Source organism: Microchirus variegatus, assembly GCF_963457635.1.
Source record: "Microchirus variegatus genome assembly, chromosome: 4".
Taxonomy (NCBI): domain Eukaryota; kingdom Metazoa; phylum Chordata; class Actinopteri; order Pleuronectiformes; family Soleidae; genus Microchirus; species Microchirus variegatus.
This window is the reverse complement of record NC_139805.1, coordinates 14,584,764-14,600,748: the sequence shown is the minus strand read 5'-3', so window position 1 is coordinate 14,600,748 and position 15,985 is coordinate 14,584,764. Positions and strand designations below refer to the sequence as shown.

General features: G+C 38.6%; 1 protein-coding gene and 1 long non-coding RNA gene across 4 annotated transcripts in view; both read left to right on the top strand.

Moving 5' to 3' along the window:
- osbpl9 (oxysterol binding protein-like 9) overlaps positions 1-10,628 on the top strand; it is a gene marked incomplete at its 5' end in the record, with an annotated part of 30,282 nt that extends 19,654 nt beyond the window's left edge. The window contains 16 exons of one of the 2 annotated variants that reach the window (XM_083887405.1): positions 357-395; positions 3,103-3,196; positions 3,680-3,784; positions 4,601-4,760; positions 5,524-5,633; positions 5,823-5,941; positions 6,088-6,173; positions 6,271-6,451; positions 6,678-6,762; positions 6,956-7,066; positions 7,164-7,227; positions 7,318-7,458; positions 7,554-7,632; positions 7,852-7,943; positions 8,043-8,178; positions 8,807-10,628. In XM_083887405.1, coding sequence (XP_083743531.1) covers positions 357-395; positions 3,103-3,196; positions 3,680-3,784; positions 4,601-4,760; positions 5,524-5,633; positions 5,823-5,941; positions 6,088-6,173; positions 6,271-6,451; positions 6,678-6,762; positions 6,956-7,066; positions 7,164-7,227; positions 7,318-7,458; positions 7,554-7,632; positions 7,852-7,943; positions 8,043-8,178; positions 8,807-8,881 — 1,677 coding nt within the window. In that variant the 3' untranslated portion in view covers positions 8,882-10,628. The remainder of the gene's footprint in view (positions 1-356; positions 396-3,102; positions 3,197-3,679; positions 3,785-4,600; positions 4,761-5,523; positions 5,634-5,822; positions 5,942-6,087; positions 6,174-6,270; positions 6,452-6,677; positions 6,763-6,955; positions 7,067-7,163; positions 7,228-7,317; positions 7,459-7,553; positions 7,633-7,851; positions 7,944-8,042; positions 8,179-8,806) is intronic. The other variant, XM_083887404.1, reaches the window with a different exon arrangement.
- Positions 10,629-11,935: 1,307 nt separating this feature from the next.
- On the top strand, positions 11,936-15,910 carry LOC310926602. 2 transcript variants are annotated; one of them, XR_014592811.1, is made up of 13 exons: positions 11,936-11,953; positions 12,483-12,536; positions 12,709-12,746; positions 13,274-13,316; positions 13,508-13,555; positions 13,737-13,806; positions 13,990-14,102; positions 14,280-14,319; positions 14,486-14,535; positions 14,772-14,813; positions 14,982-15,015; positions 15,443-15,472; positions 15,693-15,910. It is a non-coding gene; the product is annotated as an uncharacterized lncRNA (long non-coding RNA). The 2 variants fall into 2 exon arrangements; XR_014592812.1 differs by having other exon boundaries at positions 14,769-14,813.
- Positions 15,911-15,985: the final 75 nt, after the last annotated feature.

The window sequence follows — 15,985 nt, the reverse complement described above, 5'->3', positions numbered from 1 at the left end:
TTGGGCACTGCTAAAAGGGCCATGATACCCATTGACGGAAACCTAATCAAATGAAAGCATGGACATTATTGTGTTTCAAACCAAATTTTCAGAAGCTCAAAGCCTATAACAATTATAACTGTCTAAATACATAGTACAGATTGTCTTGATAGTAGTGAAAAGAAACAACAGGAGTAATTTTCCATGTGATGAAAGAATTACTGCATGTGGCAGGTGGGTGAACGTTATGACGATCCATGTGAAAAGAGAGATGGGTATCATTGCTCTCTTCACCACAGATGCTCAGGATGCTTTATGAAATGACTCTTGAACCGTCCTACACAACTAGTCTAACATTGTCTTCTCAAAATTTTAAGGACCAAAGTAACGAACAGCAACATGCAAACGGACTTATAGTAAGTTTGACGATCTCGCTCCATGACAAAAATTGAAATCAAACAAACTGCTAACTTTCTTTTCTGACTTTGTTTATTCTCTACTGAAGAAAACCAGATACATCAGATCTTTTTAGTGCATGCTGTCTCATTTAGTGGTAAATCTCATCTGAGGCTCTTTTTCCTCATCTCTGTCACATCTGTCCTTTTAATGAACTAATTCCTGATTTCATCTGGGATTTAAATTCTTTTTGCAATGGTGGGGAACTATTCTTTATCAGGATATGAAATGTGAACATGTATGTGTGTGTGCAAGCTTTTTGTTTCAGAAAAGACAGAGTGTTTATATGTGCAAAGACCATACATGTGTGTTTGCATGTGAGAGAATGTTGCACCTCACTAATTCACTATTGATTTATTTTATCCACACTGCCTGTTTATTGAGCTACAGAACACCAATAGCAGCTCTGCAGGCATTCTGTATTAATGTCAAAGACACCTTCAGGGGTTCAGCATGTTTCTCACACGTTTGCTTTATGTTACTGTCAAAGGATTTCCAAAGCATATAGATTGATTTTCCATCTTCCAGTTGAGCACAATATGTTGTGTAAACATTGAAGTATGTATCAATACATTAGATGGTGATCTGTTTGGGAATTTCAAATAATATTAGAGTCATATCATCATGCAGTTGTAAGCTGGGAGAGTGTTTTAGCTGCCAATTCTCAAGGCATTCTTTTCCAAGCAGTCTTACCCACAACTGTACGCGGGCAAATGCCACTTTTATTGAACAAGCAATAGAGCAATCCTAGCAGCTTCCTGGAAGGTAGACGATCAATCTAAAGCATTTCTTTATGCTTTGGAAAATTGTAGGCAGCATAATGTGAATGGGTTATAGTTAATGGACTAACACATGGACGACCTCTTGTGTGATCCTTGGAGAGGAATCCCACATGGGGCTGTACAGCTCATAGACCTGCACTGCTCACATATCCGGCTTAATCGTACAGTCATTAAGTACAGTATTAGTATTGCATCATATAAATAGAAGTGCATAACCTCTGGCTACACATTTAACTGCACATGTTGTATATCCTATAAGCTTTGTGCTGTCAGTATAGCTGCAGCTAGAGATCTAGAAGATCTAGGTGTCACGTTGCCTGTGCCTCCCTTATGCTAAGAAAACAGTAACTGCATTGTAGGCCTTTTTTTTACAGTAACTCAAACACTAGCTGCATGTTTGATTGACCTTGTCAACAGCTTCACTGCCAGAGGGATTTTACTGAAGTGCAAGGAAGCACTAATCCACACACCCTAAAGCCCTTTATTTATTTATTTATTTTTAAATGCTTTGCTCTGCTTGAGCCATCAGCTGCATTAATATCACAGTGAAAAATACTGATCATAGGCTCTTGCCTTACTTTCATAGAGGCATGTAGACAAATGCTATTTATGTATATAATGTGGACATAAAACCAAGTCCTAAGAATACTCATCAACAATATTTAGAGTAAATTATGCTCAGAGCCCAGTGTCAAAGCACAGACATGATATAGCGACTCATTCTCTGTTCTTTTTGATTTTACTCAATCAAAATCTGCATAGAAACAAGGTTGAGGTGGGACCAGCAGCTACCAGCAAGTTTAACTAACACATCACAATGACTAGATCTCATTTCAGTGCAACCAAAACACCCGAGGGTGAGTTATTGGGACATAAGGGTCAATATGGTTTTACTTTGTCCACTCGTGTTGCTGTTGGTGTTCCTGTCAATTGGGTCACTGGTGCCACTGACCCCATTACACATAATAAACAGTCTCTGCTTTGTGTGTGTATGTATATTTGTGTCTGTATACATTCACATACACAATGATGTTAAGGTACTGTAACACTGATGAGGGCAGATTACTGCTCGTAATGGGGCTGCAGCTGATGATTATCAATTCATCTGCTGATTATTTTCTTGGTTAATCAATAGTTGTTTGGTCCATTTTTTTGTTTTGACCACTGACCAACAATTATTAATTTTGAATGATTTATTTGTTATATGGAGAGAAGAAACACATAAATATTCACATTTAGGATGTAAAAAAAAAATCAGAGCATGTTTTGAATATTAAAAAACATTGAAACCGATTAACTGACTATCAAAATAATAAGTAACAGAGTTTGATTTATACCAAGGTGAAATGAAAAGACAGATAGTTGAAACATGGTGCATTTATCTTTCAGCTCATAAAGTCACTGTGTGAAGCTACTGCTGTCATTTTGAATCTCAAGCTTGGTTTGTTGGTTTCATATTGATTAGTCATGAGACCTGCTAACATCTTTCCAGGAAATGGAGTCAAAGGAAACTGATCTGCTTGTGGTCTGGTGTGCATATATTTCACTGCTCTTGTTGCTGCATTTGTGTAGCATTAAGGTGATCTATTAGTGACGCACATGCTGCTATGTTTAGAGTTTACATCCACACCTAGCTTGGATGTAAAAGGTTTCCATTTTGGTTAGCATGTGGGCATATTTGGTTCTACATGTTGGTAACATGTAGGCTCATCTTTTTTGGCTTGAAAATAAGGCGATGATTTAATTTTTGACTGTAGAGAGTGTGTTTTTTGTTACCTGTTCAACAGTCGTCTATACTGGTAAAGAGAAGGTTGTATTGTGTCTGATGTCACAAATAAGTCAAGTTGATGTTGATGGTCCTACTGTTTGTATGTGCTTCATCTAGAGCACCATTAACCCAGTGGATGGGATCTACCAGCCACCTCTGGATACTCCTGTAGTCGACACCACGATGCCAACACAGAACACACTACCAACAGGTACATGATCAACTGCCTTCTAACCATGATGCAGGTTCAACACATGCCCAGCTTTAACCAGAGCTTAATCGTCTATAACATACTCAGAGCAGAAAACAGCGCCCTCTGTTGTTTGCAACCTGATCTCAATGTTTTCATTCAGTGCTGTTGTAATGGAATATTTAAAGCCAACAAATGTCCTGATTTATTTTATCAACTGAGATTATATTGAGTCACTATTTTGTCTCTAGGAGATATTTGACAGATTTCAGTCCTTCATCCTCATTAAATAATTGGCTAACTTTAATAAGATCTTGCTACATTTTTGGACTTATTTCAGTCAGATGATTGTACTGTTGACACTGATTGCCATGAATAGACTTTATAAACCCTCTCACAGCTCTGGGAACCTCTGATCATTTTCCTAAATCTCTGGCAACATGGGATGTTTTTATTGTGGTTTGGCTTCAGTAATAACTATTCTGCTTTTTGTTTTTGCTAAAGATGCTTCTCAGGTGTGTAAATCAGACCAACGACCTTCCACATTACCTGTTGGCCCTGTTGTCACGGTGATGGGCAGTCTGCAAACCCCAACTCCCAACAGCACAGGTGAAAGTTCACTTAACTGCATCAGCCACTGTTAAAAATAGTATTATTTGTGACACTTATTATAGCTTATACATGTAAATCCTTTGTTTGTTGCTATACTACATATCCCCATAACTAAAAATATGATATGAGAAATATTTCAGCTTCATTTACTAGCTGTTTGGGTGCAGTTTTATTACATGATCTTCTCAATTAGCAGTTGGCGTTTTCTCAGTTCTGGAATTTAAATTTTTTTTCTCACCAGTGTATTTAATCCATGTTGGCACAAAAGTTCCCCTCAGATACAGCTCACAAGATTGGTGTCCATTTACTTATTTTTCTGGAGCTTACAATTAAATCACATATAGTGTAATTTGGGAGTTTTACATGCTACATGGAATAAAATCTAAAATAAAACTACAACAAAAAAAAACAAGCGATGGTAAATTGTTGCTGCACTCCTCCAACCCCGAGTGCTGTGTAAATTAAGAAGTCAAGTACAAAAGCAAGGGACAGCAGAGGTTCCTGCCGATTCGTCTTCTTTGCTGAGGCAGCAGTATTAAAACGCTGTGCTGTGCATTAAGGAGGCAGGCCGCATGCTCAAGAGTACTGTCAATATGCTCTGCAGAGGAAGCAATCACAGTATTAAAAATTGGTTACTGTTCATGGTCTGCTGCACTGGGCTCAGGAATGAGTGCTCCAATTGAAACATTATGTTGCTTTGATCGTCTTCATCTGTATGAATGAAGCTGCTTTATTATTGGATCCTTCACATTAAATAGCAAACACTGCAAGAGAATATTGGTTGAATGTTTTTCTTTACCCTTCTTACATCAGGGAGTGGCCCATCAGGCCCCAGCAGTGGTGACGCCTCGCCGGCTCACATGCCCCTGCCCTCACACTCGGTGCCAGATTTCTCCTATTCCTCCAGCGAGGACGAGTTCTACGACGCTGATGAGTTTTACCAGAGCAGCACTTCACCCAAACACTGCATAGAGTGAGTATAGCACCACCCACCTCCTTGTGGGGCTGTCACTTTTGCCAAAAATCAAAGTTCGAACGACTTAAAGACTCATAATTATTTCAAATAAATTCCACCACCACCCCCAGAGAACACACACTCAGAGCACACAGATGTCACTGACACACAGATATTTATGAGCCAGCTTACAGAGAGTCGTGATTACTTTGTGCACCACATGTCTCTCCACCAAAGCAGGGGGGGTTTACATCAGCATATTGAAACCCCCTGCTCAAATAGCCTTACATCTCCAAGATGCTGTGGCTGACACTGTTATATGATATGGTAGGAAACCTTATGTGCATTCTCTGGTGGACTCCTACTTCCTAAATAAGCATTTGTGTGATATTTGCAGGTAATTACAGATCGAACCTGAACTTTACATCCTACATTCTGAATAATATCGAATTTTGAATAAAAGGTGACAGCCCTACCTCTTTGCAGCCTACACTGTTCAGAGCGAATTTATTGCTTCAGCAATGTTGTAACCAGAGACAGCACTCAGAGAGTGCATCCCTCCATCAAGGCTGCTCATTTTCCCACATCACCACCAAAATCTATTAATAAAAATAGATAAATGAAAAATGCATCTCAGAGCGAATAAAAATCCTGCCGCATAGGCAGTTTAGAGCAATTTACAACAAAATTGCCTGCGAAATGTTACTCATTCTTATCTTAATCTCTCCCCCTGCTTCCTGTTTCTTTTCCGCTCCCTTTTACCTCCTCTTTTTACCCCCAGTCCCTCAGGGCCCACAGCTGCCCCTCCCCTAACCAATGAAGAAACATTGAAACGACCAGACACTACCGAGTCCCTCAACTCGTCCATGTCCAATGGTACCACAGAACCAGGTAAATGAGGCAAACTTATACAAGCTTTCTCACAAATAATAACCGTTTATCTCATCTCACAGTATAGCAAGTTACTTTTACCTCTTTATCCATTTAATAATGTCAAATTGATTTCTGTTGCACACAGAAAAGCAGGGAACTGAATGCATTTACAGCCAAATAAGACGTGTCCTTTGCTGTTTTCGTCAGATATGTTTGATAGCCATGATGACCGTGATGACGACGGAGAGGGCGAGTCTGTGGAGGAGCACAAGAGCGTCATCATGCATTTGCTCTCTCAAGTTCGTTTGGGCATGGACCTCACAAAGGTAAAGAGCTGGTGCACTGCACTAATGTCTGTATAAGCTCTCTCTCACTGCAGTGCAGATAATACTCACCATCATCATCATCTGTATGAACTGTTTCTGTTCAACAACTAGCAGCTTTAGATTTCCTCCTTCCTCTTATTTCTCAGGTGGTCCTGCCTACCTTCATCCTAGAGAGGAGATCTTTGTTGGAAATGTACGCAGACTTCTTTGCACATCCTGATTTATTTGTAAGGTATGTACCATTTCCACAACTCTTCTGTTCGGTCCAAGTTATTGTTTAAAAATACATCAAAGACTAAAAACTGTGCCATCTATCTGACTTCCACCAGTATTGCTGAGCAGTTGGAAGCCCGGGAGCGCATGGTACATATGGTAAAATGGTACCTGTCAGCGTTCCATGCAGGGAGGAAAGGCTCAGTAGCCAAGAAACCTTACAATCCAATCCTGGGAGAAGTTTTCTACTGTCACTGGGATCTGCCCTGTGAGGCAGAGGAGCCCTCCCCACACACGGTGAGAACACTTGCCTCTGTAGTCAGCAGGGTTTCCACCCTGTTTTTATGCGCATTTTAGATAGATGCAAAGTAGTGCAGTGGAAAGAATTTCAGCAAGCAAGAGGACATTTAGAAATTACACAACTGGAACATGCATCCCATGTCTGCATTCTGGCACAAAATTGACATTCTGCATAGTTGAAATCATATTTTAATCTTCATTTTTTGTTGTTGTTATTGTTCAGGAGACGGTTTCAGAGGGTCCAGTTCCATGGTCTTCATCCAACAGTGTGTGTTTTGTGGCAGAGCAGGTCTCTCACCACCCACCCAGTGAGTGTCCAAACTTGTTTTACCCGATTTCCCTGCCCTGCAAGAAGCCTTAAAGAAAACCTTTTTTAAAGTGACCACCTCAGCCATGACTTTTTAACTAATGTAACTTTCAAGTACTGAAATGTTCCAGTGTTTTGTGAAGGTACTCTCACTGAGATGTAATCACTTAAAATCTCTTCTCTTCTCTTTGTAGTTTCTGCATTCTACGCAGAGTGTTTAAATAAGAAAATCCAGTTCAACGCTCACATCTGGACAAAGTCTAAGTTCTTAGGCATGTCCATAGGTGTCCACAACATTGGCCAAGGTATACAAAAACACTCCATGATACACTTCAAAGTATACTTTTTTACACCCTCTGTTACAACTTAGTGTCATGATTTTTTACCTTCTTTTTTGTCCAGGTTGTGTGTCATGTTTGGAGCATGATGAACATTACATTCTCACCTTCCCTAATGGATATGGCAGGTGTGTGTGGCACTGCTTCTCTGTGTTCATCTATGTCATTACCATTTTAGTACGGTCTGTTCATTAACGTTGGCTTCGCTGTATGTCCAGGTCGATTCTGACTGTGCCGTGGGTGGAGCTGGGTGGCGAGTGCAACATCTCCTGCTCCAAGTCGGGTTACAGTGCAAACATAGTGTTCCACACCAAACCTTTCTACGGAGGAAAGAAGCACAGGATCACTGCTGAGATTTTGTAAGAAGAAAAAAGTGAATAGTTATCTAATGACAGTGGATTTCAGACAAAAAATAATAATAATAAAAATATTGTTTCTGTTATGTCTCTTGCAGTTCACCTAATGATAAGAAGTCTTTCTGCTCCATTGAAGGAGAATGGAATGGAGTGATGTATGCCAAATGGGCAACTGGGGTGAGTCCTAATTTGTTTTCCTTTTTTTTTGTTTTTTTATATTTTTCCTTTGAGGTACTGGGTGTGTGAATTAGATTAGACAATAATCACCAACATACAAGTAATTATTTATGAGTTGAGCCAAAACAAACTTTGCTTTGCCTTGAGGAATAACTACTAAAGGAAAGAATTTTGCACTAAATAACAAAAATGAATGTGTATTATTGTGCTTTTTTCTAGGAGAACACTGTGTTCATAGACACTAAGAGGTTGGGTATCGTCAAAAAGAAAGTGAGAAAGCTGGAAGACCAGCTTGCGTACGAGTCCCGGAGGTGAGAAATGAATGAAGCTGTTTTGTTTGTTGTTTTCATGTATATCTATTTAAACAAAAATGCTTCACAGAACATACTTTTATCTCTTTCGACCATCAGATTGTGGAGAGACGTGACTCTGAACCTGAAGCTGAAAGACATCGATTCAGCAACAGAAGCCAAACATCGTTTGGAGGAGAAACAAAGAGCCGAAGCAAGAGAGAGGAAGGAGAACGAGCAGCAGTGGGAGACGAGGGTGAGTCTGCCTTTTGCTTTTCACTTACATGAATGAACATGAACACTATGTTATAGCCAACCATTGTATGTATATGTTTTTCATTCGTATAAAACACAGTAAACGAGATTGCTCTGTTTTCTAATTAAATCTTTGCAGAGAAAAGATGGTGTTTTGCATTTTTGCATAATGGAGCATGGGCTGAGTAGAATTACGCCATCATTTAGCTGACTTTATTATGAGAGCACACTCAGAACATAAATAAGCACAGACACTGGAATCAGAACAGAAAGCAGAAAAAAAATAAAAATAACACTGGGGGGTAAAAAAAATTTAAAAAATGAAAGTCTGCTCACTTTCACTTAAGTTTAACTTCGCTTGCGTTTTCATCTGCTCTCTCTCTCTGTGTTTTTGGAAATCCTCTTCACTCTGTGTATATTTTTTTTAACCGTAACACGTTAGACTGCTCTACGCGGCCTCAAAATATTCCTTATTTTTAAATCCAATACCCCAATTATAGTTGTTTAAATGTTACATATTTATTTTGTTTATTTTCAAGTTTTCATTTTGTAATAGTTGTGTTGTGCAGAGCTGATGTTGACTCAAAAAATAACCAAAACTAATTGTTATTGCTTGTTTGTTCCTGCAGCTATTCCACGAGGACGGGGAGTGCTGGGTCTACGACGAGCCTCTATTAAAGAGATTAGTCTCTCAGAGGCCTTGAGAAGACTACGCACACTCGGATACACATACGTATGCATAAAGAAATGCACACTCAGAGTCTTTATAAGAACTCTTTTGCAAAACCACTTCTTATCCAAGCCTTGGAATGACTGATGATTGAATATGTACACAGCTTTGCATTTAACTGTAAAACAACATTATGGAAATGTATGTAATAATACGGGGAAAGTATCAAAGATGTAACATAAAAATTAGACACTCTTCTCTGATTTGGGCAAACTCACTTCCACCGCCAATGTGAGACTCTTCACCACAGAGAGGAGTTTGGAGCAGCATCGACACATTTCACCTCTCAACGTCAGTGTCATGACCACATCCGTCATCAGCTCCATGCGACAAACCGGAGCACTCATTTCCTTACACACACGTTTTTTTGTCGGGAGGAAGGGTAAAGGGGTGTGTGGCTGGTGTTCAAATCAAATAAACATTGACTAAAACAAAACAAACAGCGCTCTACATCTCAGGGAATCTGGTAACTGAGGAAAAAAGCTGCTGCCCCCTCTGAGAGCCTGACAGCCTTATAACTGTGGAACAGATGAATCTTAAAGGGGCGGGGGATGCAATCTCTGCTTGCCTGCAACTAGACATAACTGTTGTTTATATATAGATATGATATACATATGATGGATATATAAATATATATTCTTTTTTTATTTTCAATGCTCTTTTTGTTTCTTTTCCTTTCTTGCAATAGTGTAAAATATTTGAGGATATAAACTTGATGGCTTTACATCTTTAGGAATCATTCCATTTAGCGTTTTTTTTGATATTCTGTTCTGCCAGCTATTTGGTCCTTCACACAGTTCCTGTCTCAAGTGTTACTCGGAGGTAAAAAAAAAATCCCTGCAGAACCCACAGCACAGATTTATGAAATATATGCAATTTAAAAAAAGAATCTACATTGCCTGTCAATGGACAGATTTGTGTGTCCTATATGCCAAAAAAGGTTTGGAGAAGAGACAATAGGGACTTAAACCAAGGTCCTTGAAATATGTTTCCATGTTACCTGAAGGCATTTATGAACAAATAATTGTTTACATCTTATTGTCTTTCTGGATTGCTGGTCTGTGATGAGGATGTAAAGCTTGGACTGAGTCTGTGGAGCGTGGAGAAAGTGGGGAGTGAGATAAAGGGGGACATGAGTGGACACATGAAATGCTGCTACAGTTCAGTTGTTCTTTTTTTGCCTATTGTTTTTCAAGATAAGAACCACATAGAGGGCAATGTTTAACCTAACCTACACTTCTGCTTTGTAAATCATCATTCATTCCCTATTTTACAGATGCATAAGTTAAATTGAGATGCTTTCGTACTTGGATGAGATGCAGAAATTTTAAAAAAGGAAATACATTTCACCTGAAAATGCATAAGTATATTTGTTAATGTGCGATTGGATCAAGTGAATATTAAAAGAAATGTTGAGTCTTAAACTCTGGTAACCTGGTGAATGCATTTATAGACGTGGTGCTGCCACAAATTGGAAATTCAAACACTTCTGGTTGCTTCCTCCAAAGCAGAAGAATGATTTTAGAGAGAATGCTCATAAAAATTCAGACTCCTAGATACATTTGAAGTTCATTACTTTATTTCTTCTGTGTTTTGTCTTTGTAAATTTTATTAAATCGAGGCCTTGCCATACATTTCAGTATCAGTCTGTCACCTGAGAGAGACCAATCAAAGCAAATGTATTTTTTATTTCCTTCTGATCATAACCAATGATTGTATCAGATCCTCCTGTTTATTGATGCATAATATTAAATCTCCAAGAGTTTATTTCTGTGAGATCTTGTCCTGGTTCTTTCAAAGAGCATGCCCTCCAGTGGCAATGCACATCTTACTTCATTTTACATACTGCCACATTGATTTGCAAACATTACACTCTCATGTTGAATATCTGCAGCACCACAAACCACATTCACTGTCATACACTCAGTTGGTATTGTGTTAGGTTTGCCCGGCTGAAGCTACTGAAGTCTAACAGTTCCAAATATTTATAAATGCTCGGGACATCAGTCTGTTAATCGCTTAACAGTTCACTTGTACTTCAAAGTGCAAAACGTATGCTTTGGCTGGTTTTGGCCGCTATTGAAACATGGTGGAGCAAAATGGCAGCCACCGTGAAGCAAGAACCTAAACCAAACATTCTTTATTTTAAAGAGATTATACACATAAACAGACATTTATATGGACAACATATTCAATTTCTGCCACTAAGATTGTGCTTGGCAATTAAAAAAAAAAAAAAAATTCCATTAGACAGCCATTTCCAGCTGAATGTGTTTAACCCTTTAAGGTGCACACCATGAAAAAAGCAAAGGATAATGATTTCTTTGCATTTTTTTTATTATTTTGTTTACTTATGATAACAATAACCAAAATCAATATATATATATATATATATATATTTTTTTTTTTTTTGTAAAAAAAAACCTACAATATTTGAGATACAGGCCTCTGTTAGTGTTAGTGTTAGTGTTAGTGTTAGTGTTAGTTAACTTAGTGTTAGTGAGTTCAGCTTGATGCTTTTTTCAATGAGATATAGTAAGTGTGGTCGACCAAATGGTTGAGTAGTACCTTAAAGGGTTAAACCGCTCACTCTCCAAGTTCTAAAGTCCATAGAGGAAGTCAGCAATTTTACATCCCACTTCAAAGTTCAAACTCTATATAAATTCAAACATCTTTTAACTGAAATAACACTGATTATAAATACAGTATACCTCATATAACTGCCATTAAAAAAAAAAAAAAAATTAATATTAACAGAAATTCCTCTCTCTATGATATAATAAAGCTTGAGAGTACCACATACAATAGACTCTAAAATTACTGTGTGGTTAAATTTTATAATGATTTATAATGGTTTTTTTTACTATTATTTTTGTCTGTTTCTCTTGAACCATTTAGTTATGTTTAAAATGATACCTACAGGGATTGTCTCAGCAGAGGGCGCTATTCTTCTGACTATTTTTTTCCCATAAGTCTGTGCGACATCTCTAATAAAAGCGCCTTGCGCCCCTTGCTCTCTCTCATTCTCTCCATCTTCAAGCTGCTGGTATGTCGCACTTTTTATTCAGTCAATCGCTAGTTTTAGTTCGGGAACATTTTACTGTTTTCCGGCTTATATGCTGGGACACTTCTCTCTTAGTGTGTGTTTGTTTATCTTGCTGAGCTCAGGTTGTGATTTTCATTAGTTTTCTCAACTTTAAGAAAGGAGTGACTTGATACTAGCCTAGCAAAGGTTAGCATTAGCTGCAGGCCCGAGCCACGTGTTGATTTCAGCATGTAGAGATGCTAACAGCTCTCGGTCATTGCTGCGTCATTGTCCTGTTGCAATGTGATGAATTACATGTTGGTAGGGACATCTGAATTAATGTGAGGAAACGCCAACATCTCTGACTGCACGGGACACTATATTATTACCAGTTTAGTCTCTTTTAGGACAATAGTAGACGAATGGCAGCTCCTGCACGGTTCGCTTTAATATTGAGCATCACTATCAGAACTTAATCGGAGGTTTTGGTTTGCTTAAATTTATAAACTTCGACTTTGCTTTAAATTTTTAACGTCTCCAATATTTACAGGTACATTGCCAGATTCCGCGAGAATGAAGATGATGACGGACACGTGCTCCTCTGGTAATTCACGATCAGTTTTCCTCTCTCCTTTTAATCGAAGTCACTGATGATATTACATGTAAGAGTAGTGGACAGATGATATTTCTGAGTAATTACATACTGAGACTTCTAGTTTGCTGTGCTCTCGGCTATTGATCTTAATTTTATAGTACTAATGTTTTGTCCCCCGCAGGCTGGAAGACGGTTCAGAGCGATGAAGAACCCTCAAAGGTAAAGCTCAGTGTATTTTATCGGTCGTCGAGATGGGTTAATGCTTCTCTTTCGGGCTTTGTTGCAAATGTTGCAACTGCAGCAATTGTTTAAAAACCTGAAATGGGTTTCCTTGCAGATTCAATTTAAATCAAATGTATGAAAAATGCTAATATCGACGTGCTTGCATGCATGTTTTAAAATGTGGTTCTTAAGTGTTCCCACTTCATGAACTGGGGGCGATTGGTCATCTTAAATTAAATAAACGTGCACTTAAATTTTTTAAATGTGCTTAGCCTAAAGTGCACAATTCTCAAGTGTTTGTACTACATATTCCAAACACGTGCTTCACATGCCCCAGAGAAGCATCAGTCCACCTACGATCTTGCACACGGTGCTCCTGTGATGACATTTATTTGCTACTCTTGAAAACATAGATGATGATCCTCTCAACCCACCAAGTTGACTTATCTGAGGCACTGAGATTTAATAAATCTGAAATTCGACATGTATTTTGTAAGCTCATTTATATTTTTGTCTTTCTGTAGGTGTGATTGGTGGTGACCAAACAGATTGTCAACATGAGACCAGGTGATTAAGATAACTTTATGAAATTGACCCAGTGACCCAAAACCTGTAAATGATGACTTTTGTTTAAAAAACATTGGGAATCTCTCTGAAAAAGAGTGAAAGATGACTTTATTCTGATGCAGAACAAACCTTGAGGAAAAAATGACATAAGATTGGGCACTGCTATAAACATGGTTTGCCTTGCTTTGCAGGTCTCCATGCTTTTGGCTCTGGCTTGATTGTTCTTGGATCAGTTTAAGGTAAGTTTACTTATTTCAACATGTTTAATATGAAGTTCCGACACAGTGATGATCCCATAGTTCAACGGATTAACAATGAAGAACTAGCGTTTGTCTTTCGCTCCTAACTGATGTGTCGTCCTGTGACCTAGAAAGTAGTTTGTTTTCAGAGAGCCTTTTTAAATTCCTTTTTTCCCTACAGTTAACTGGTGATCTGTCCAGGGTGTGCCCTGCCTCTGACCATGTGGTGGATGTGCTTCCTCAAGACAAAGGTTATTAAAACAGAATTCACTTTTTTTAATTGATGCTTGACACAGTGATGATCCCATAGTTCAACGGATTAACAATGAAGAACTAGCGTTTGTCTTTCGCTCCTATCTGATGCATCAACATTTGACCTAGAAAGCAGCATGTTTTCAGGGAGCATTTTTTGAAAAGAAACTTCTCTTTTACAGCAGTGGCAATTTGTCCAGGATGGACCCTGCCTTTTGGTCAGCTGAGATTGGTGCAGTGCCCCCTGTGACCATGTGGAGGATAAAGAAGCTGATGGATCTGCTTCCAAACACAGGTGATTAAAGCAGAATAAACTATTTTATTGATGGCTGACACAGTGATGATCCCATAGTTCAACGGATTAACAATGAAGAACTAGCGTTTGTCTTTCGCTCCTAACTGATGTGTCAAAACTGACATTTGACTATGTAGTATCTTTTAAACCCCAGTGCTAATATTTGCTCTTCAACAGGAATTTGACCCTGGCTGAAGGAGTCTTCACATCCTTGTTGGTGAGTCTTTTCCCATGAGGACAGTATAGCTAACGTTCAGACGTGATGAGTAAGAATCAGGTCTCTGATCCAGTTGAGGAAAAATGTCATACATTCTGATCTGTATTGTAGGCAGAACATGAATTATTTTTTTTGCCCATTATCTCACGTGCATCTTTCTTTACAGACCAAATGGCATCATTAGCAGTTGTGGACAAGCTCTTGCACAAAACAGAGGTATGCAAATTATGAGTTTTACTCTGCACTATCAAGTGGAATAATCCACCTCACCTGGGTCTTCACATTACAAAACATCTTTTTGTGACCCTTGAATTCTGACCTTCGTGATGACAATTGAAGACTGACTAAAAATCATGGAGTCTGTTCATATTAGCTCTAGCTGATTGGTCAGTGTTAGAAAGTTAACTCAATATTTCATTTGCATGTTCAACTTATACACCTGTCTTCAGCAGGTTATTGCTCAATAAGGCCTGCTCAGGACTGCATCAACTCAGGTGAGAATTTTAAACTGTCAAAATTAAATGCCTCTGATGGGTTCAGTGATGTTATACAAATGTCTGACCTGAACTTTAATGTGGACAAAATGTTTCTGAGTAACCTGGGAAATGACAGTTCTACTGACCAGTCTCTGACATATAATAAAATTGTTCTCTCTGCTTCAGGAAAGAGCTGCATTCATTTCTTGGCCTGACCATGGTAAGCACTTAATTTTAATCTCTGCTTTTTTTCAATGAGATATAGTGACTTAAAGTGTGGTCAACCAAATGGTTGAGCAGTACCATAAAGGGTCCTCCCACTCCGAAGTCCATAGAAGTTGGCAATTTTTTGTAGTTGTCTCAACCAGAGGGAAGGAGTGACTTAATACTAGCCTAGCAAATTTTATGAACAGCAGGTCCGAGCCACGTAGTTTTCTCGGAATGTAGAGTTCTCTCAGTTCATTGCTGCGTCATTGTCCTGTTTCAATGTGATGAATTAAATGTTGGTAGGGACATCTGAATTACTGTGAGGAAACGCCAACATCTCTGACTGCACGGGACAATGACTTAACAGTTTAGTCTCTTGGGAAATGACAGTTTTACTGACTAGTCTCTGGCATGTAATAAGATTGTTCTCTTTCCTCCAGGAAAGGGCTGCATCTCTTGTCCTGAACATGGTAAGCACTTAATTTTAATCTCTAAACTGGTCACCAGTGAATTTTGATGAGACAAGTAGATGGACCACTTATCTGTGATGAAAAGATTCTGCCAAATGAGTTCCCTTGATTATAACCCTTTACCGTTCCATTATTGTCTGAGTTTGTGGTCAATGATGCATTGTCTCATCTTATGCTTATTTTAGTACGTGGTTTTAATGAAACAATTGTTTTCCTACAGGAATACAAGTGCCAAGTCCATGGAGCATCAGTCGGCTGAATTCGTCTCTGGAGGCGGGACCGTCTACAAACTGGGCCTTTTTACAGATGTCATTGATGGGTTGCAATAAGAGTGCATGCTAGCTTTAAATGCTGTCCAGACAAATGTGATCCTATAGAATTTTGCATTTAAAAACCATCTTTGAGCTTGACAAATGTGAATCTACTCAATAAAATATATTGAACAAAAGAACAGTATCTGGATTTTTCATTTTGAATGGTCTCCTTGCATTGCCTGTATTTCACAATGTTGGG